This window comes from Macaca thibetana, chromosome 7 (genome assembly GCF_024542745.1).
Source record: "Macaca thibetana thibetana isolate TM-01 chromosome 7, ASM2454274v1, whole genome shotgun sequence".
In the NCBI taxonomy this organism is placed as follows: Eukaryota; Metazoa; Chordata; class Mammalia; order Primates; family Cercopithecidae; genus Macaca; species Macaca thibetana.
Window position 1 is genome coordinate 161255146 of NC_065584.1, and position 22506 is coordinate 161277651.

Consider the following 22506-nt stretch of genomic DNA (forward strand, 5'->3'; position numbering starts at 1 on the left):
TAGAATAGTATGGACATTTTAAACAATATTTCTTCTTCCAATCCATGAACATGGAATAGTTTTCTATTTATTATGTCTTCTTTAATCAATGTTTTATAGTTTTCATTGTAGAAATCTTTCACTTCTTTGGTTAATTTCTGCATATTTAACTTTATATATGGCTATTGTAAATGGGATTACATTTTTTGATTTTTTTTCAAGATTGTTGTTGGCATATAGAAATGCTACTGATTTTTGTACATTGATTTTGTATCCTGCAACTTTACTGAATTGGTTTATTGGTCCTAATAGTTTTTTGATGGAGTCTTTGGGTTTTTCCAAATATAAGATCGTATCATCTGTAAAAAAGGATAACTTGACTTTTTCCTTTCTGATTCGGATGCCTTTTCTTTCCTTTGTTTGATTGGTCTAGCTAGGACTTCTAGTATGATGTTGAGTAACAGTGGTGAAAGTGGGCATCCTTGTTGTGTTCCAGATCTTAGAGGAAAGGCTTTCCATTTTTCCTTATTCAGTATGCTACTAGCTGTGGGTCTGTCTATATATGGCTTTTATTCTGTTGAGGTATGTTTCTTCTCTACCCAATTTTTTGAGAGTTTTTTTTTTTTTAAATCATGAAGGGATGCTGAATTTCATCAAATGCTTTTTCAGCATGTCCTGAAATGATCATATAGTTTTTGTCCTTCATTCTGTTGATAATGATGTATCACATTGACTAATTTGCATATAATGAACCATCCTGGTATTGCTGGGATAAATCCCACATGATCACAATGAAAGATCTTTTTTGCTGAATTTGGTTTGCTAGTATTTTGTTGAGGATTTCTGCATTAATATTCATCAGGGATACTGGCCTTTAGTTTTCTTTTTTTGATGTTTCTGTGATTTCGACATCAGAGTAATAAATACTGGCCTTGTAGAAAGAGTTTGGAAGCATTCCCTCCTCCTCTATTTTTTGGAATAGTTTGAGTAGGATTAGTATTAGTTGTTCTTTAAATGTTTGGTAGAATTCATCAGTGAAGCCCTCTGGTCATGGGCTTTTCTTTATTGGGAGAATTTTATTATAGCTTCAATCTCATCACTTGCTATTGGTCTGTTTTGGTTTTGGATTTCTTCATCGTTCAATCTTGGTAGGTTGCATGGGTCTCAAAACTTATCCATTTCCTCTAGTCAAAGGGTTTTAATGACACTATTGCCATTACCACATCTCAGCAAATTATTTTATGTAGTTCACAAAGTCTTTTTATATTTATGATCCCATTTGAGCCTCATAAGGATCTGGGAGCATTAAAATACCATCATATATATTTCAAAGTTCAGTTAAGGTACTCTGTTCTTTGTATTTTTCTCCTTTATGTCTTTGTTATGCTATTTTCTTGGTCCACCTTTTTCTCAACTCTGCATGTTCTAATCTTTTCCATCTTTCGAGGGCCATGTTAAATTTTAGCTGCTCTAAAAACCAGCCATCCCCACAGAAAAGTAACAGTCATTTCTCCCTCCTCTGAACTCCATCAGTGATGATGGTGATAATAGTGGCCAACATTTATGAAGCATTTACTATGTACCAGGCAGCATGTTAAGTGCTTTTGTTATCTTCTATCCTCTTGATCACTCTCTGTCTTGTACTGTAGATAGCTGTATAGGCATCTTTTTCCCCCTACTAGCTTATAGAGTCCTTAGACAAAATTGATGTCTGAGCCATTACTGCTTTCTCCCAATCCTAGCACAGGGCCTGGCACAGAGCAAGTGCTACATAAATATTTGTTCAATGAATGAACAGGCAGGCGGGCAGAGTTAACGTTTACCTTTGTTTGAACAAATGGTTTTCAAGCACCCTTAAACGCTTGAAAAGCACTCATTTATAGCCACATAATAAATGGACTAAATCACAAATCATTCTTATCTTTTCATGACATAGGTTTCCAGAACTTTGGCTAGAACACATTTTGTTATTGTCATCTATGGATATGAAAATGAAAAACACAAATATATATAACATCAAACTTGTTTTTGTATACAAATATTCTTGAATTCGCAAGTCTTTTCCAACCAATCAGAATTATCCAGGTTTTATAAGTTCCTCTTTTCAGTGTAGTTGTAAGGATTGCAAACTCTTTTACTGTGGGTCCACTGCTTCCTGGCTTTGTTGCCATAGTTCCTAGCACAGTTAGGAATACTGTAAATCATTACTGATTAAGTTAACAGCCCATGTTGGTTTTAATTTATAATCACTCATTATTATGCTGATCCTATTAGTTCTGCTAAGGAGTCAGCACCTTAAGGGGGACCCAATGAGCCTCAACCAATTACAGCAATTGAGCTCCTGCCCTGAGATTTGAAAACCATCATTTTCTCTTTACTTGTAGGACCAAGAATAGACAACTGTTAATAGTAAAGGCCAAAGAAATAGGCATTTCATTTTTTTTGAGACGGAGTCTCGCATTGTCACCCAGGCTGGAGTGCAGTGGTGTGATCTTGGCTCGCTGCAACCTCCACCTCCTGGGTTCAAGCAATTCTCCTGCCTCAGCCTCCCAAGCAGCTGGGATTACAAGTGCCTGCTACCACTCTCGGCTAATTTTTGTATTTTTAGTAGAGATGGGGTTTCACCATGTTGCCAAGGCTGGTCTCGAACTTCTGACCTCAGGTGATAACGCCCGCCTCAGTCTCCCAAAGTGCTGGGATTACCTGAGCCACTACACCTGGCCAGAAATACCCATTTCTGAGAGTCCCATTACAGACTGTTGAATTTTGCTTAAGTGATTAATAATAATTTTTAACAATATTAAAATTCTGGAGCAATTCTGACATAAAATCAATCCTTTCATCAGAGGATCAGAATTTCAACTTTTACTTAAAGAAATTCAAGTTCATTTTTCAAAACTAAACCTGATACAAGTCATCAGCTATTGCTTTTCTATCACAAATTGAAGCAAAGACTAACAGCACAAATTCTGACGTCCAAAATGTGTTTTGGAAAACCTAGGTAAAAATTTGGCTGGGTGAGGTGGCTCAGGCCTGTAATCCTAACACTTTGGGACGCCGAGGTGGGTGGATCACCTGAGGTCAGGAGTTCGAGACCAGCCTGGCCAACATGGTGAAACCTCATCTCTACTAAAAATACAAAAATTAGCCAGGCATGGTGGCAAGCTCCTGTAATCCCGGCTATTTGGGAGGCTGAGGCAGGAGAATACATTGAACAAAGGAGGCAGAGGTTGCAGTGAGCTGAGATGGCACCACTGCACTCCAGCCTGGGCGACAGAGCGAGACTCTGTCTCAAAAAAAAAAAAAAAAAAAAAAAAAAAAAAAAGAAAAGAAAGAAAGAAGAAAACCTAGGTAAAAATTAGAAGATTAAGGGCACAACAGGAGAGTATTGCAAAGGCAGACTAGCAGTAATCACCATCACAAAGGCTGGGCCACCGGCAGACTGCAGTGTTTACTCAAAGCCCAGTGCTATCAATTAGTCCCCTTAATTATCTCAGGCTCTGCCATCACAAGAGGCAATTTTTGAAGCCCTCTCTAGCTCCTCTTCCTCTTTCATTCCTGTCACAAAAGGGCTATGAGGACAAAGCCTTCCTTGACTCTGGCTGTGGTTAGCTTCTGGTAGCCAAAATAGACATTACGTGAATTACTCCAATAAAGCAAAAACCACACTACCTTTCCTCTTGGACATGCCTATGACCTACAGCAGAAACTCTATTTAACGCATGCAACAAAATGCTTATCACTGTGATTTATAGTTTAGAAATATACTTTTCATGAAGAAATAAGCAGGAGAAAACAATCTGTAAATATCAGAAGTAAACGAATCTGAGGAGGTAGAAGAAACTCCCTGTATACCTGTGGTCTGGTGGTGTTCAGGAAATGTTGGGAGACTGAAGGCTGAGAGGAAGAACAACAATGAGGGGTCATTTTTCTCAGGTCTTTCAAAGAAGCAGCTTACACTGATATTGCAAAGAATTTCCTAGGTAAATTAAGCCAGGAAACCACCTGGACCTTCTTTCTAGAATAATCTGTTTTTGTAGTAAGTCCTAATAATAGAAGTTTGCTAAGCAATTGAGGTTAGAGAAGGAAATTATAATGGAGAAAAATAGATTAAGAATTCTTAAAAACGATCAAGAGTAAATCACTGTTTAAAATCCAGTTGTATGTGTACATAGAAGGAATATTTCATATACATAATAAAATAAATTATATAGTAATTAAAAATTTTAAATAAAATGTATCAGATGTGTAAACATAATTTATCGGATGTATAAATATATAATAAATATAAAATTTTGAGTGGTAGACAGTATAGTCTCCAAGTTTGAGAATATAAACAGTTTTTCTTAGTGGAAATATAAGTTTGGTCCTAGGCATGCCTAAAGATTATCCAAGTAGACCAAAGTTTATACATATACATATATGTATATGTATATGTATATGATAATCTTGTATCATATATAATAACCCTTATGCATGTCTAGGACCAAACTCATATTTCCACTATGAAAAACTGTTTATAAATATTTCCTTATTTGGAGACTGCTATCTACCATTCAAAATTTTATAGTTAGAAACCTGGGAGTCATTCTAGATGCTTCCCTTCCTTTCACCCCCCACACCATGAAACCCTATGCCATCTCCCCTACATTTGTTCTACTCCCTCGTAATGTATTTGCTCATCTCTATTTTCATTGACCTTACTGGCCCTCAACATGTCTCACTTGGATTATGCAAGAGCCTCTTTACTAATCCTTCTGCCTCTAGGCTTGTGCCATTCCAGTTATCTCTATGTTTCTTAGTAGGAGTGATCATTCTGTAACAGAAATTTGATCCTGTCCTCCCTTTCAAGCAACTTTAGCAGCCTTCGACAGCTCTAGTCTAGCTCTTGTAGCCCTTTGCACCTCCCAAGAACTAACATTTATGGAGCTCATTTAATATCTCATGTCCTGCTGCTCTCCCCAGTTGCCCAATTGCACAGCTACATCAAACTAAACATGACACTAAGTCTTGTATGTCCATATCTCTTGGTTTGGGCTGCCCTAAAAGCAGATCCTGAAAAAATAATATGGGTGCAAATAGATTATTGTGAGGATGAAGAGAAGAGAAACAGGGAAGGGAGAAAACTAAATCAAGGATGTGTTAAAGAACCGGTTATGGGCCAGGTGCGCCCAGCACTTTGGGAGGCCAAGGTGATGGAGCACTTGAGGTCAGGAGTTTGAGACCAGACTGGCCAACATGGTGAAACCCCATCTCTACTAAAAATACCAAAATTAGCCGGAGTGGTGGCCTGTGCCTGTAATCCCAGCTACTCAGCTGGCTGAGGCAGGAGAATTGCTTGAATATGGGAGGCAGAAGTTGCAGTGAGCCGAGATAGTGCCACTATACTCCAGTCTGGGCGACAGAATAAGATTCAGTCTCAAAAACAAAACAAACAAACAAACAAAAAACAGGTTAGGGCTGAGGATCCTGTGAGAATTGTACAGAATATACTCAGAATTGTACTACTGAACATTAGGGAGGTGGGGGTATTATCCACCAATTTATTGTTTGAGGGTCACTACTGGAGGCGTTAAAACTCCTCTGCATTCTAGCAAATAGCTCCTTGTGCAGAGAACGTCCTGAGGCAGAGAAATATAGAAAGCCATTGGCAGATGACCTCCAGGTGAACCAAAGGCACCAATAACATCTGGTATACCACATAATGTACATATCATGTCCTTTTTCTCAACTGATTTTTCCTTCCACTTGTCTTGGATTCTGCCTATGGATGCCTTTTTTGACCTCCTCTGTAAGTGCTTTACTTTCTCTTCTGTGCAAATTCTCTTCTGCTATAACTATTACTTTATAAGTCTGACCTCACACTAGACTCTTGGCTCCCTGAGGGTAGTATCTTTATTACCTACCTAACTTGGTGTTTGGCACAGGACAGATGCTCAGTGTCTTGAGAACAAGAGCATGACTGTGTGCATTAAAGAGAAGAAGATCCTATTTCCATGTTCCATATGTAATTGAGAAAATTTTCAAAGAAACGAAATATATGCTCCTACATCCTGAATCATATAAAGTCAAGTGGAAGGAGCACCAAGCTAGAAATCTCAGGTCCTGATTCAAGTCAGTTTGGCTCAGTTGCTTTTCCTACAAAAAACAAGTGATGGTGAATGACCTTTAGGTTTCTTTTAAATTCCATAGATTTCAAGTGACTGAATCTGTGTGAAAGTGAAAGCTGAAGCCCACAGACTGTACAGCAATCACATATGGAAACGCTTATGTTTGTGATATTGATCTGGATTCAAGAAAATACAGGTGACGCAGACTTGAGATGCTGGCAGGTTTGTAATGTAATGTTATGTGTTCAAGAAAAGACAAGGTCAGCACAGGTCTCCTGCCTGAGAGGAGACCTCCAGGGAGGGGCCTGGCCATTGCACAGTAACTAGCTGGGCAGCATGGTGGCCTCCAAGCTGGCAGATGCCACTGTTCCAGATGGACAGTGTTTGGTATGCCAGCCTCTGTGCAGCATGCTACTACTGGATCCTACTTAGGTCACAGACCCACAAACAGTCACTTCCTGAGCTCTCACTGAAGGTAGGCTTGGTCTACATTTCTTGATGGGAAGAGACTAACTTGGAACACTGAATACAGGCATGCTTGGCTTTGCTGACTTCTCTAGACAGTCTTAATTTTATTAGAATGTGACTGGTGGTGAGGGACTGGGTAAGAGTAAGGAAGGATAGGTGGGCTTAGGGGTCCTATGTATAATGAACTAAAAAATGTTGAGGATGTTCATTTCAGAATACAGTTTCCCTCTCTTAAAATGTTCTGAATATAGTTACTGGTATTCTGTGAACATTGAATGTAGATGGATAATATTTCCTTAAGAAGCTTGACTTTAGAAGCTTCAAATTGACAAATTCTTAAAAATACAAAACACATAATTAAAAAATAGGTAACACATATGTGCTGTTTAGAATTAATTATAAGAAATTTGATTGAATATCCTCAATATGCCTAAGGGATATGTCATATTCCTATCAGAAAAATGGAGGCACTATGATCAACAATTCTTACTTGGTGAGGGATGGGTTGGGGAGAAGAAAAGAAGACCCAGAGGGTTACTTGTGTCCTTTCTAGAGAATTATTGTTTCTGAGGACAGTCCACAGGGTGGGATGGGGTAGGATGGGATGGGGTAGTCTAAATAGCCAACCAGGCCAGTAGTAGTCCCTGGTACACTGGCTTTCACAATGCCCATGGGTCATGTGTGACTTCAGGGACCTATTGTTTTAGATGGCTCCCTTCCCTTATTCATGGAAGTACTCTAGAAGAAGGGACAGAGCGAAAATAAATAAACCTAGGAGACTATAACGGAAAGCACATGAATGATGGTAATGAGCACTTTCAGGCTATGCTCTGTAGGGCTGAGGGCTTGGCTTGTTCTGGTCTAGGCTTTGTTTCCTTCAATGACTGAAGGAGAATCACTGGACTCCTCTGGATCTCAGTGGAAGAGGGACTGGATGACCTCTTAGGTCTCTTCCAGCAATGATAGTCAAATTTATGACACCAACAAGAAAAAAAGACTGGCAAGAGTATGTGGCCCAGAAAAATGAGAAAGTAATATACATCTCAATATAGAAAGCCAATGATGGGGAAAGAACAAAGAGGAAAGATGGCCAAGATGACCACTTGAAATCCTATGAAATGACCCTAGAATGGGCAAAATTCAGGAGATGTTCCAAAAGTTGAGTCTAGATTGAGATCAAGTAGATGCCTTACCTTCCAGTGACAGCAAAGCACAATGTGCACATTGCATGTAAGAGTCCTGTGGCATGCTGCAGAAATGTGGCCATCTTGGGATTCTCATCCACTGGGCCTTGCACCGAGAGGAAGCAGGCACACAGTTTGTCAATCAGACCCATGTTCACCACGTAGCTAGATGTGGGGGAGAAATGCATGTTATCAATCTGAATAGGCCAGCAACATCTTCACCTTCAGTGATGAATCTTACAATACACAGGCTTGGACCCCTCAAACAAGCAGACACAACACAAGTTTGAGTAAAGCATCTCAAGTAAGAATTTCCTTAGATTTACTCCTGAATAATCAGCTCTTTCTGTAAGTATTTTTTTCTCTCTTCTTTCTTTTGGTTATTTGAATATTATTTTTCAAGAAAAAATGAATGAAAATGATTGTCTAGTCATTCTTACTGGTTTGAAGAGTCTAACAACAAGTGAAATGATTTATAATGACGTTTATGCTCTTTTATTTATTTATTTATTTTTTGAGACACAGTCTCGCTTTGTCGCCCCGGCTGGAGTGCAGTGGCCGGATCTCAGCTCACTGCAAGCTCCACCTCCCAGGTTTACGCCATTCTCCTGCCTCAGCCTCCCGAGTAGCTGGGACTACAGGCGCCCGCCACCTCGCCCGGCTAGTTTTTTGTATTTTTAGTAGAGACGGGGTTTCACTGTGTTAGCCAGGATGGTCTCGATCTCCTGACCTCGTGATCCGCCCGTCTCGGCCTCCCAAAGTGCTGGGATTACAGGCTTGAGCCACTGCGCCTGGCCCCTTTATGCTCTTAAAAAGCGTTCCTTTTTAAACTACTAGGGAGCCCCAATGCAAGATTTAGAAGATATAGTACAATGATTCAACCCAGACACCCTTGTTACTTTTTTTTCTTTTTTTAGAGACAGGGTCTCACTCTGTCACCCGGGCTGGAGTGCAGAGGCATGATCATAGCTCACTACAACTCTAACCTCCTGGGTTCAAGAGATCTTCCTGCCTCAGTCTCGAAAGTAGTTGGGACTACACCTGTGTACCACCACACCCAGTTAATTTTTTATTTTTTATTTGTAGAAATGGGGTTTTGCTATACTGACGAGGCTCTTCTTGAACTTCTGGCCTGAAGTGATCCTCCTGCCTTGGCCTCCCAAAGTGCTACAATTATAGGCATGGGCCACCATGCCTGGCCACAACTTAAACTTCTAAAGCCAGTTGTAGGTTCCCTATTTTTAAAGACTCCATCACCATTAACAGCATAACAAACAGTGAGAATCTAATTGCTTTTATTGAAAAGTACCAGTCCTGAGAGTTGACAATAACATTTAAGAAATAATTTCCATCTTTTCAGTACAAAAAACAGTTTTCTAGAGCTGTTTGTAAACTGGACTGACAATAGTAACTCTTTTATTAATCCACAGAGCAGCAATCATTGAAAAGAATATTTTAAGACTATAAAAGACCTTGTAGATAAATCAACCTTGGCCTGGAATTCAATGCTACTGCACTGACATGTATGAGAAGGGTAGGACTGCAAATATAGCAGTTCTGCAAATCAACATGTTAACTTTCAGAGATATACACAAAGGAATTGAGGTTTTGGTGTGTAAGTGCACTACAGGCCCCACCACTATTCATTTAACAACACAGGTTTTTGTAAAAGGAAGGAGAAACTGATGAGTAATTCATGTTTAGAGCCATTCCAAGTTTACTACTTTGAAGACACAAAATAATGCCTCCTTTCATCTTTTACATTAGAAAATGTATCTACCTGGGCTACTGAGCACTCCTACAGTTTTTTTTTTTTTTTTTTTTTTTTTTTTTTTTTTGAGACGGAGTCTCACGCTGTTGCCCAGGCTGGAGTGCAGTGGCGCGATCTCGGCTCACTGCAAGCTCCGCCTCCTGGGTTCACGCCATTCTCCTGCCTCAGCCTCCTGAGTAGCTAGGACTACAGGCGCTCGCCACCGCGCCCGGCTAATTTTTTGTATTTTTAGTAGAGACGGGGTTTCACTGTGGTCTCGATCTCCTGACCTTGTGATCCGCCCGCCTCGGCCTCCCAAAGTGCTGGGATTACAGGCTTGAGCCACCGCGCCCGGCCTTACTCCTACAGTTTTAAAATTGGGAAATATGAAATGATGACCACCAGACCTCTTCTAATAAAGGAAATTGATAGACTGATATATGTACACACTGAGAATCTTATTACAATCTGATTTAACAAAATTAGACTTTTAAAAACTCGCTTGTACATTTGCACAGAACTCTTCGATTTAGAAAGTGTTTTGTCTGTAGCCAGACATGGGGGATCACACCTGTAATCCCAGGACGTTAGGAGGCCGAGGCAGGTGGATCACTTGAGGTCAGGAGTTCCAGACCAGCCTGGCCAATATGGTGAAACCCTGTCTCTACTAAAAATACAAAAATTAGCCAGGCATGGTGGCTGGTACCTGTAGTCCCAGTTACTCAGGAGGCTGAGGCAGGAGAATCGCTTGAACCCAGGAAGTCAAAGTTGCAGTAAGCCAACATCATGCCACTGCACTCCAGCCTGGGCAACAAAGTGAGACTCCATCTGAAGAAAAAAAAATCAAGTGTTTTGACTGGGTACAGTAGCTTACAATTGTAATCCCTGCACTTTGGGAGGCTTAGGCAGGAGGACTGTTTGAGCCTAGAAGTTTGAGACTGGCCTGAGCAACATAGTGAGACCCTGTCTATACACACACGCACATACACACATTAGCAAACAAAATAGAATAAAGTGTTTTTCATCTTAATCATCCCAATGAATTATCCCAAGAATACCATTAGGGAGCAGACTGTGAAAGCTTTGGTTTTTATCTGCCCAGCACATTCTCCTCTCCTATTCCATATGGTCCTGGGGGCCTTGTTAAAGATGCTACCCTCTTGCTAATCCAGGAGTGAGCATGTGCTTCAGGACAGTCAAAGTACTCATCACCTTGGCCATAATGACTGGTTCCAGGATGAGTATATGACCTAGGGAGGACCACTCAACATCTTCTGTGGGATTAATATATGACCATAGGAAAAATCTCTTTCCACTGGGGATATCTAAACTAAAACGTGTAACTGTGGGGGTGCTGGTAGTTACCTTGTTACATGGAGAACATCTGCTTAGAGAATATAGCCAAGTAGAGATAAGTAGAACTGAAAGAAACAGAGCTGTAATGGCATATGGGGACGCATTCTGAGAACTGCATTATTAGGCAACTTTGTCATTGTGCAAATATCATAGAGTGTACTTATACAAACTTAGATAGTATAGCCTAACCTAGGCTATACGGAATAGCCTAATGTTCCCAAGCTACAAACATATACAATATGTTACTGCAGGGAACAATGCAGGCAACTGTAACACAATGGTAAGTATTTGTATATCTAAACATTGAAAGGGTACAGTAAAAATACAGTATTGTATTCTTACAGGACCACTATTGTATATGTGGTCTGTTGTTGACTGAAAAGTCATTATGCAGTGCATTACTATACTTAGACCTCGGCATCTACTTCAAACCTTGACCTTCCCAGGTACACAAGTCATTTTACTATGCTGTTTTACTTATGTTATTTCAAGCTAAGATTCTAAAATAGTTCTAACCAGAGTGAAAACTTGTTTTTTTCTGATTATAAGGGTAACATAGGCTCATCAAAGAAATTTATATAGTAAAGAAAAGCAGAAAAATAAGTAGAAAAAGTTGGCCATAATTTCACCTTTCAAAGACAATCCAGTTTGATAATTTTCCTTTCATGTTTTTCTATTTGATTCTTTCTCCACATGATTGACATTATACTGAATTTCATTCAATGACAATTTAGGCCCCTTCTATGTCATTAAAATATCTTGGTTAACCATTATATTTTAAATCTTTAAAAACCGTATTATTGAAAAGTTAACATAAACCTTAAAAAAATTGACAGAAGAGGATAACAAATACCCATGCATTCATCACACAGCCCTGACTACCATCAATCCATGGCCAATCCCATCTGTCCACACCCATCCTGCATAAAGTTTAAGAAAATCCAAGGCATATTTTTTCCTTTGTAAATGTTTCCATTTCTATCTCTAAAAAAAAAATCACTTAAAAAAACAAAACCACATCATTATCACATCTAAAAATCACCATTCCTTAATACCATCAAATAACTGGTGTTCAAATTTCTAAATGTACCATAAATGTCTTTTTTTTTAAAAAAATTAGAATCCAAACAAGAACCACACATTGTGACTGGTTAATATGACTTAAGTCTCTTTTTAATCTGTTAGCTACCCTCCACCTTTTTAAACCCCCTTTGAAAATGTATGTATTTGTTGATGAAACCTGGTTGTTCATCCTATACACTTTCCCACAAGTTGAATTTTACTGATTATATCCCTGTGGTGTCACAAAACATTTTTTTGAACTATTTATTTCCTGTAAAATGATCTAGGTTCTAGAGATCTGACTGGATACATAAACGTAATTTTTAATGATTGAATAATATTCTACCAGTGGAATATTTTTGCAACTTTTGGTTGTTTTCAATATTCCTTATTATAAACCATGCTGTGCCGAACATTTTGAGTAGAAATCCTTGCCAGATTTCAGACTATTTTCCACAAATGGAATTACTGAGTCAAAGGGCATGCATATTTTTAGGGCTCTTGACATAGATAGCCACATTATATTCAAGAAACATTAAATAAATTTATAGTCTCACCAGCACGGTATGAGAAAATCCAGTTCACTATGTGGAAGTTGGTATGACTATCCCCATTTGATAGACAAGGAGACTGATGCTCAAGGAGGGCAACGCATAAGCTCAAGCAAGACAGCTGGAACATTCTATGGTTTTCTGACTCCTGATAAGAGGGTCCTTTGCACTGAATTCACTGCTTTTCTGTGGCATTTTTTTGGTTCTTACTGAGGTCTAGCTTCAAAACCATGTAGTCTCAAGATGAAAATGGCTTAGCTAGGTTTCCCGTACTGACCTTGAAATAGCCAGAAAGGCAGAAAGACTACAAAATGAGTGAAGAGATAAAAAGCATTGTAAAGCCAAGGCAAACTAAAACAACCACTTGTTGAGTAGTTGGTCCTTTCTGAGTATCATCTCCTATGGTTACTGGGCCATCTATGGTGCCTACTAATGAGTCAGACTAATGTTTTTTTAAATTGCCTGTGTCTTGAAAATTACATGGACAATCTTTAAATCACTGGCTAAGAAGATGCTTATACTAAATGGCTCTAAAAGGTCAGTGTAGAGAAATTCATTTTGTCAACCTCACAGTTTTGAGCGAAGAATATGGAATTTTCTAATGAATACTGGGGTCAAAAGCAACATATCTTTTGCATTGTAACTATTAGGTTGAAATTATAATGCTAAGACTATTACCACACCCAGGATGAAAAGCTTTATGTAGAAAACTTCCTAGTCTTGGAACACACATCCTGGGAAAGAGACATGCTGCTGTAAATGCTACAGTAAATGGGTCTCTCCATTTGCTTTGCCATTTGAAATTTAAAATGAGTCCCTTTGCAGCTTTCTGTCATTGAACTTTACAAACAGAAAGGGATATTGAGAAACATATACATATATATGTGTGTGTGTGTGTGTATACAATGTTCACTATTTGGGTGATGGGTTCACTAAAAGCTGAAACTTCACTATTACGTAATATATCCATGTAACAAACCTGTATTATGTACCCCCTGAATCTATTAAAAAAACTAAAGTGAGTTATTGTTTCTTTGTCCATCCTTGTCTACCTATCCACTCTCACATTCCAACCAAAATGTTGCTTATTAGGGTTCTATCCCTGAACTAAATTTAGTAAATTCATGCAATTCCATGGTTTCAACTATCCTCAATATGTTAATAATAATTCCCAAATCTATCTCAAGGCCTACTTTTGTTTTGCTTTTAAAGACAGGGTCTCACTCTATTGCCCAGGCTGGAGTATAGTGATGCAATCATTGCTCACTGCTGGACTCAAGGGTCCTCCCACCTCAGCCTCCTTGAGTAGCTGGGACTACAGGTGCATGCAATCAGGCCTGGCTAGTTTTTTTTGTTTTTTGTTTTTGTTTTTTTTTTGTAGAGACAGGGTTTTGCCATGTTGCCTAGTCTGGTCATGAACTCCTGGACTCAAGCGAGCTGCCCTCCTCAGCCATCCAAAGTGCTGGGATTATAGGCATGAGCCACGGCATCCGGCCTACTTCTTTTCTGAACTTCTGTCTTAAAAGTACTAGTTTATATTTTCCCTTGGGGGTCCCAAGGCACCCCTATATTTGTATGTTCAAATAAAACCTCATTATCTCCTCTGAAATCTCCTTCTCCCACTATTCTTATCCAAATGGATGTCATTATTCACCTCACAGTAATACAAGAAATTTTAAGATAACCATTTGTAATCATGCATTCATCCACTCAATTATTTCTAAGTATGATGCTGATGCTAAACTTAAGGACCTCTTAACATTATAGCTGACACATAATTTCCACGTTACTATGATTAATTCTATAATAGAGGTATGTTCAAAGTATTACTACCATACAGCAGAAGTGCCAAATTTTGGCTTAATGGGTCAGGGTTAGCTTCTCAAAAGAGGTGGCATCTTCATATTTTTAAATGAATTCATCAGGTAGACAAGGCCCAAGGCTGAGGTAGATAGAAGCTAATTCTACCGCTAAAATAGTCCTAAATCTTTCTTGCTTCCACTGTAATTGTTACTGCTATAGTTTGGTCAAGATCACATCCTATCAGGCTAAGTTATTGTGTGATATTAGAAACAAGGCCTGACCTGAGTCTCAGCCTCTTTATATCTACCCCACTAGTAAAGTTGGTTCCTTCATATATGGCTAATGGCTAATGAATGTTTTCCTTCAGTTTAGAAGTGTTCTATTCTTGCTTTTTTTTTTTTTTTTCTATTGTACTTCTCCTGTTACCTTATTTGAGAAGATGAATTATTCACCATTTTAATTCTGTTGTCTATCCTTCACATCTCTTGTCTCCTTGCTAATCACATTTGTGATAACCTTTGTCCTTTCTGCTTTCATTGTGATTAATAATCAACTGCTTTCTCTTAAGATACATTCCAAATAATAAATGCACAAAACCTAAGTGTTTGGTTTGACAAGTTTTGAAGACTACATAAATCTAAATAACCATCAATAAAAACAAGATATGGAACATACTCATCATAACAGAAAGTTCCCTTGTTTTCTATCCAATCCTTTCCTCTCTCCATATAAAGGAAATCATTCCAAACGTTCTCTTTTATATCTGTCTCTGGCTAAGCATGATGTTTTTGAAATTTATTCATGTTGGTGCATGGGACAATAATTCCTTTCTTTTTATTGTTGATTAGTATCCCACTGTATGAACACAGGTTAAGCATGCCCAATCTGAAAATACAAAATCCTCCCAAACCCAAAACTGAGTATCAACATGATGTTCAAGAGAAATGCTCATTGGAGCACTTCAGATTTTGGATTTTCAGATTTGGGATGTTCAACTAGCAAGTATAATGCAAATACTCAAAATCCCCTCCCCACCCAAATCCAAAATCCAAAACACTCTGGTCTCAAGCATTTCAGATAAGGCATACTCAACCTGTATGCTATGATTTGTTTGTTCCTTCTCTTGTTGATGGATGTATATGTTATTTACAGTTTTTGGTTATTATAAATAAGACTGTTATGAAAATCCATGGGAAAGTCTTTTTGTGAACATGTGTTTTCATTTCTATCGGGTAAATACCTAACAGTAGAATTGTTGAGTCATAGAATAGATGTGTTTAAATTTACAAATTGCTAAAGAGTTCTTCGAAGTGGTCATTTCATTTCATTCTCCCAGAAACAATGTATCAGATCTCCAGTTGTTCCATATCCTTACCAACATCTGGTATCATCAGTCTTTTTTTATTTTAGTCATTTTATCGGATTTGAAATAGTACCTTGGTATAGTTTTAGTTTGCATTTCCCTGATAACTAACATACTGAACACCTTTCCATGTGCTAAGTAGCTATTTGTATATCTTTCCACGTGTTAAGTAGCTATTAAGTCTTATGGTCACAACTTTTGTGTTTAGATCTATGATCCATCTCAAATTAATTTTGTATATAACAAGAGGTTACTTTTCTCCTATATGGATATCCAGTTGTTCTAGTACCATTCATTAAAAGACCTTTCCTTTCCCTATTAAATTAATCTGATCCCTTGATCAGAAATCAACTGATGACAGGTTGCTAGAGGTTGTGGGGAAAGGAGGAATGAATGGATGGGGTTATATGATACTGTACTGATGAATACGTCATTATACATTTGCCAAAATCCATAAGATATTTAACACCAAGAGTGAACCTTAATGTAAACTATGGACTTTAGGGTGATAACGACATCAATGTAGGTTCGCTGACAGTAACAAATGTACCACTCTAATGAGGGCTACTGGAGGCTGTACATGTGTGTGGCCAAGGGTTTATGGAAATACTCGATAGTCTCCACTCAATTTTGCTGTGAACTTTAAAAACTGCTCTAAAAAATAGTGTATTTTTTTTCCAAAGCCTAATCAGCTCCCCCACCCCAAATAATTGGACCATATTTGTGTGTGTCTATTTCTGTGCACTCAATTGTTTTGACCTATTGATCAATCTTATACCAATACCAGACTGTCTTGATTAGCGTAACTCTATAGTAAGTCCCCAAATCAGGCAAGTCCTCTGACTTATTATTCTTTTTCAAAATTGTTTTGGCTGTGTTAGAGCCTTTTCCATAGACATCTTAGAGCTGACTTGTAAATTTATATCTAAAGCCTGCTGGGATTTTGATTAGGATCGCATAGAGTCTATAAATTAATTTGGGGAAAAATAATGTTTTAGCAGTATTGAGTCTTCTGATCCATTTACATATATCTCCATTTATTTAGGTCTTCAGTTTCTCTCAGTAATGCTTTGTAGAGGTGTTACTTTACTTTCATGAGATTTACTCAGAGGTATTTGATATTTTCTGATGCTTTTTATAAATGGTATTGTTTTTTAAATTTTGATTTCTATTTTCTGCTATACATAGTGATACAACTGATTTTTGCATAAGTTATATTTGTATATTCAAACTTTGCTTAAATCTTATTAGTTCTATTAAATAGTCTTTTTTTTCTTGGTAGATTACATAGTTTTCTATATGTGCAATCATGAGACTGCAAATAACAATAGTTTTATTTTGTCCTTTACAAACTTTATGCCTTTTCTTTTTCCACTTCTTACTGAACTAGCTAGAACTTTCAATACAATGCTGAATAGAAGTGATGAGGGTAAACAGTCTTTGTGTATTCTTAATCTTAAAGGAAAAGTGTTTATTATTATGGATGATTTAGCTGTTTTTGCCATCTATTCCTAATTTGCTGTTTATTTTATTACCATGAAGTGGTGTCACTTTTTTTTTTTCTTTCATTTTTTCTGCATCTACTAAGATGATCATAGTTTCCTTTTGTTGAGGTCAGTGCCAGGAGATAATCCTCAAAAAGTCTCACATTTTTGCATGTCTTGTGAGCAGATGAACTAACAGCTTTTGTTCTAGACTGTTTTCCAGAATGTTTGTATAGGGAATGGTCTTGGAAAATGGTCATGTCATCCTTTAAAGCAAAGGTCAGGTATGTTGGCTGTCCAGTAGAGTAAAGATAATGTCTACCTCCCAGGCAAATGTTGAACAGGTCTATTTTTAGGCCATTTTAAAGACTGGGGTTTCCTAAGATTGTGGGGGTTTCCTAAGCTGTGATGTAAACTCAATGCACATGCAACATCCATGTGGGCCCACCCTGTGTTGTTTCTGTGGGACCTGGGGGTAAGAAAAACTGATGAGAACATACAGTTCAAATTGCTTGCTGTCTGTGAGTAATAAGGTCCCTTGTCTCTGACTAGGAGTCATGTATCTTTTGCCAGCATCCATGAAACTGTGTGGGCTAACTTGTTAGCCTGCAAAAAGGGTAAAATCTGTGAACTTTCATGGTTCTTGATAAGTTTATATGGCAATTTCTAAATGTTAAAACTAATCTTGCATTCCTAGAATAAATCTCATATTGTCATGATCCTTTTATATATTGCTGAATTTAATTGCTAATATTTTGTTAACAATTACTACATTTATGTTCACGAGGAATGTGATCTGTAATTTTCTTTTTTGGAATATCTTTGTCAGATTTTGGTATTAAGGTTGTACCGGCATCATAAAACAGGCTGGCAAGTATTCCCACCTCTCCTTTGAGAGAGTTTGTGTATTATTGGTGTTTTTCTCCCTTAAGTGCTTTGTAGAATTTAGAAGTAAAGCCATCTGTACCGAGAGTTTTCTTTGTGGAAAGTTAAAGACAGCAGATTTCTGTTTTGGTGGAATAACATCAATTTACCATCCAAATAGCTCAGAAAACCTCAAGCAGAGTAAGTACAATGGGAACTACACTGAAGCTGATCATGTCAAACTGCTGAAACTCAAATATAAAGAAAAAATCTTGAATGCAGGTGGAGGAGAAAAAATACACAACCTACATGGAAAAATGAAAGCTGATTTCTCATAAGAAATGATGGAAGCCAGAAATGGTATCTTTAAAGTGCTTAAAGGAAAAAAAATTGTCAAGGATGGAGAAGACCAAACAGTTATGTGAGAAATTAATATTAAACAAACTAGACTTCAAAGCAAGGAGTATTTAACACGAATAAAGAGGAATAATAATAAAAGGGCCATCTGAAAGACATAACAGTCTAACAGAGTTTCAAAATACATGAAGCAGCTGCATCCATGTCCCTACAAAGGACACAAACTCATCCTTTTTTATGGCTGCATAGTATTCCATGGTGTATATGTGCCACATTTTCTTAATCCAGTCTGTCACTGATGGACATTTGGGTTGATTCCAAGTCTTTGCTATTGTGAATAGTGCCGCAATAAACATACGTGTGCATGTGCCTTTATAGCAGCATGATTTATAATCCTTTGGGTATATACCCAGTAATGGGATGGCTGGGTCATATGGTACATCTAGTTCTAGATCCTTGAGGAATCGCCATACTGTTTTCCATAATGGTTGAACTAGTTTACAATCCCACCAACAGTGTAAAAGTGTTCCTATTTCTCCACATCCTCTCCAGCACCTGTTGTTTCCTGACTTTTTAATGATTGCCATTCTAACTGGTGTGAGATGGTATCTCATTGTGGTTTTGATTTGCATTTCTCTGATGGCAGCTGGAAACCATCATTCTTAGCAAACTATCACAAGAACAGAAAACCAAACACCGCATGTTCTCACTCATAGGTGGGAACTGAACAATGAGATCACTTGGACTCGGGAAGGGGGACATCACACACCGGGGCCTATCATGGGGAGGGGGGGGGGGGGGAGAGATTGCATTGGGAGTTATACCTGATGTAAATGACGAGTTGATGGGTGCTGACGAGTTGATGGGTGCAGCACAGCAACATGGCACAAGTATACATATGTAACAAACCTGCACGTTATGCACATGTACCCTAGAACTTAAAGTATAATAATAATAAAAAATAAATTAAAAAAAAAAACATACATGAAGCAAAAATCATACAAATTAAATGGAGACAGATCCATAGTCACAGTTGGAGATTTTTAACACTCCTGTTTTGCTAATTGTTAAACCTAGAAAAAAATTAAGAACATAGAATTATGTTGTTCAGTATAGTAGTCATTAGCTTTATGTGTTTACTTAAGTTTATTTGATAGAATTTTCTCTTTCAGTCCTTTCAACGATTTTGTAAGCACCTAATTCTCTGTTTTATATCCTTTTCTCCTTAAAATAGCTACAATGGCTTCATTTTCTACAACTAAATCCAGACTGATACAATGACTGACAAACAATGCTCAACCTCACTAGTGATAAAGTCAGTGTGAATGAAGACGACAAAAACAAAACATTGCATAGCTATTAGACTGACAAAAACACTAGCAAGGATATGGCGAAATGGAAACTGAAATTTTTTTGATGATGGGAACTAAAATTTGTACAATTACTTTAAAGAACAATTTGGTGTTAAATTGTTGAATATCTTTATCAGATTTTGGTTTTAAGGTATCAACTTTTTTGGTATTTGGTATAAATTTTTGTCAGCAAATATTTAACAGTATTTTCTGATAGAAGTTGAATATGCATTTATTATATCATCCATAAATTACTCCTTTAGGTATATACCCTTGAGAAACTTTGTACAAGTATAGAAAAAGACTTTTATAAAGACATTTACTACCTCATTGCTTGAAATAGTCAAAAGGAATAAACTATTGCCCTGAGGTAGAAAATGGATAAATTTGGGAATTTATTCACACAATAGAATCTGAAGAGCAGTTAAAATGAATTAGCTAGATCTATAGAATCAACATAAATAAATATAAAAAGAGTTAAAACATGTTACATTTCATTGCATAAAAATAACAATTGGCAAAATAATATCATAGCATTTATGTAAATTTAAAAAACCATTAAAAGTAGAATATGTTGCTTATGGAGATAGATACACACACACATACACACATATAAAAAATACATGAAATGATATACACAAACTCTTAACAGCGATTTACCACTTGGGAGAGAGTAAGGGGAAAGGATAGGGAAGGGGAGGGGGAGGCAGTTGTATCTGCAACAGTTGGTTTCTTAACAACAACAAAAAAGATCTAACCTAAGACAAATATGGAAAATCTTATCAGTTAACAATTGTTGGTACACAGATAACTATAATCTTGTTTTGTGTATGTTGACAATATTTCATAATAAAATAATAGAAAATTTAAATATTAAAAATGGCAATAATGACTAAGGGTGAAAAAGCATTTGCAATAATAAGATGAAGGGTTAATGTTTTGAATATGTAAAGAATTTTTATAATTAAAACATTTCAGCACCTCCAATAGTAGAAAAACGGGTTACGTACATAAGGAAGCAACTTACAAAATTATAAAAATGGCCAGTGAACATTAAAAAATATTCCCCATCACTACCAATATAAAAGTTAAATATTGGCTGGGTGTGGTGGCTCAGGGCTGTAATCCCAGCACTTTGGAAGGCCGAAGCAGGTGGATCACTAGAGGTCAGGAGTTCAAGACCAGCCTGGCCAACGTGGTGAAACCCTGCCTCTACTAATAAATAAATAAATAGTACAAAAATTAGCCAGGCGAGATGGCACATGCCTGTAATCCCAGCTACTCAGAAGGCCGAGGCAGGAGAATCACTTGAACCTGGGAGGAGGAGGGTGCAGTGAGCTGAGATCACGCAACTGCACTCCAGCCTGGGCGGCAGAGCGAGACTCCATCTCAAAAAAAAACCCAAAAAAGTTAAATATATTCATCTCTCAGTTAGACTAAGGTTTAAAAAGAATGATGATACCCAATATTGTCTAGGTTGAGGGTACAAGGACACACTCATGGGTACTCTTTGTGTAGGTCAATCTGGCAATATGGATGAAAATTCTTAAGGTATATTTTCTGACCCAGAAATTCTACTTTTAAACATCTATCATAAGAAAGTAACCAATTGTATGAAAACAGAAAAAAAAGGAAAAGAGGAGCATACAAAGATGTTCTTCAGTGTTATATGAAAAAGTAAAAAACTAAAATACACTTATATGTGTAATAATAGGTTACCTGAAGCAAATCATTCCGTAGTAGTGAAATACTTGGTAAATCAGTAAAAATTAATTTGCAAGTTTCTATTGACTTGAAAAAGTGAATTAGAAAAGTATATGATGTGTTGGGTGTGGTGGCTTGCACCTGTAATCCCAGCTCCTCTGGAGGTTGAGGCAGAAGGACTGCTTAAGGCCAGGAGCTGAGTTACAGTGAACTATGATCATGCCACTGCACTCCAGCCTGGGTGACAGCACACACACCCTGTCTCTAAAAAAATAAAATAAAAAAAGCACATTATAAAACAGTATTTATAGGTATTATATTTAAATAAAATAACTACATATATATTCACTAAAAAACACAAACCCAGTAACTATCTTTGGGTGGTAGAATTAAAGATAGTCTGTGTGTGTTAAAAAAACAAAAACCAAAAAACTGGACTCTTCTGTGTTTTCCAAATTGTTTTTGTCATTGAGCACATAGTAATTTCATAATTAGAAAAAATAACTTATTTTAAAAGGTGGTGGTAGAGAGACAGATACACCATCTGCTGCTGCAAGACAGCTTGAACACCTGAAGTAAAGAAATAGCAATGGAGTGAGGGTAAGAGTTTTAAGAAATATTTACAAGGCAGGATCAATAGGTGCTGGAGGGTTAATCGGATATTGGGTTGATAAAAGACTGAGAGATCTAGCTTAAGTAACTTAATAGGACATCGCTGTCATTGATAAGGTCAGAGGACACAGGAAGAGGAGCTCCTTTGGGTGGACAGATAATGTATTAAGTTTTGAACTATGGAGTCTGAGGTATCTGTGGTACATCCTGGTGGCAAGGTATGTGGTCAGGGTCTGGTGGCCAGGAAAGTGCTAAGCTAAAATTTCTCCTTGAATACATAGATTCTAAAAGGCTGGTTGCTGGGCGTGGTGGCTCATGCCTGTGATTCCAGCACTTTGGGAGGCTGAGGTGGGCGGATCACGAGGTCAAAATATCTAGACCATCCTGGCCAACATGGTGAAACCCCATCTCTAATAAAAATACAAAAATTAGCTGGGCGTGGTGGCTTGCGCCTATAATCTCAGTTACTCGGGAGGCTGAGGCAGGAGAATGGCTTGCACCCGGGAG

At 37.7% G+C, this 22506-nt stretch overlaps 1 protein-coding gene across 11 annotated transcripts in view; it reads right to left on the reverse strand.

Moving 5' to 3' along the window:
• The window catches only part of SCAPER (S-phase cyclin A associated protein in the ER), a 571361-nt gene that overhangs the window by 49995 nt on the left and 498860 nt on the right, over window positions 1–22506 (reverse strand). For all 11 annotated transcript variants that reach the window (XM_050799824.1, XM_050799823.1, XM_050799825.1 and 8 more), the window contains one exon: window positions 7751–7906. In XM_050799824.1, coding sequence (XP_050655781.1) covers window positions 7751–7906 — 156 coding nt within the window. The remainder of the gene's footprint in view (window positions 1–7750; window positions 7907–22506) is intronic.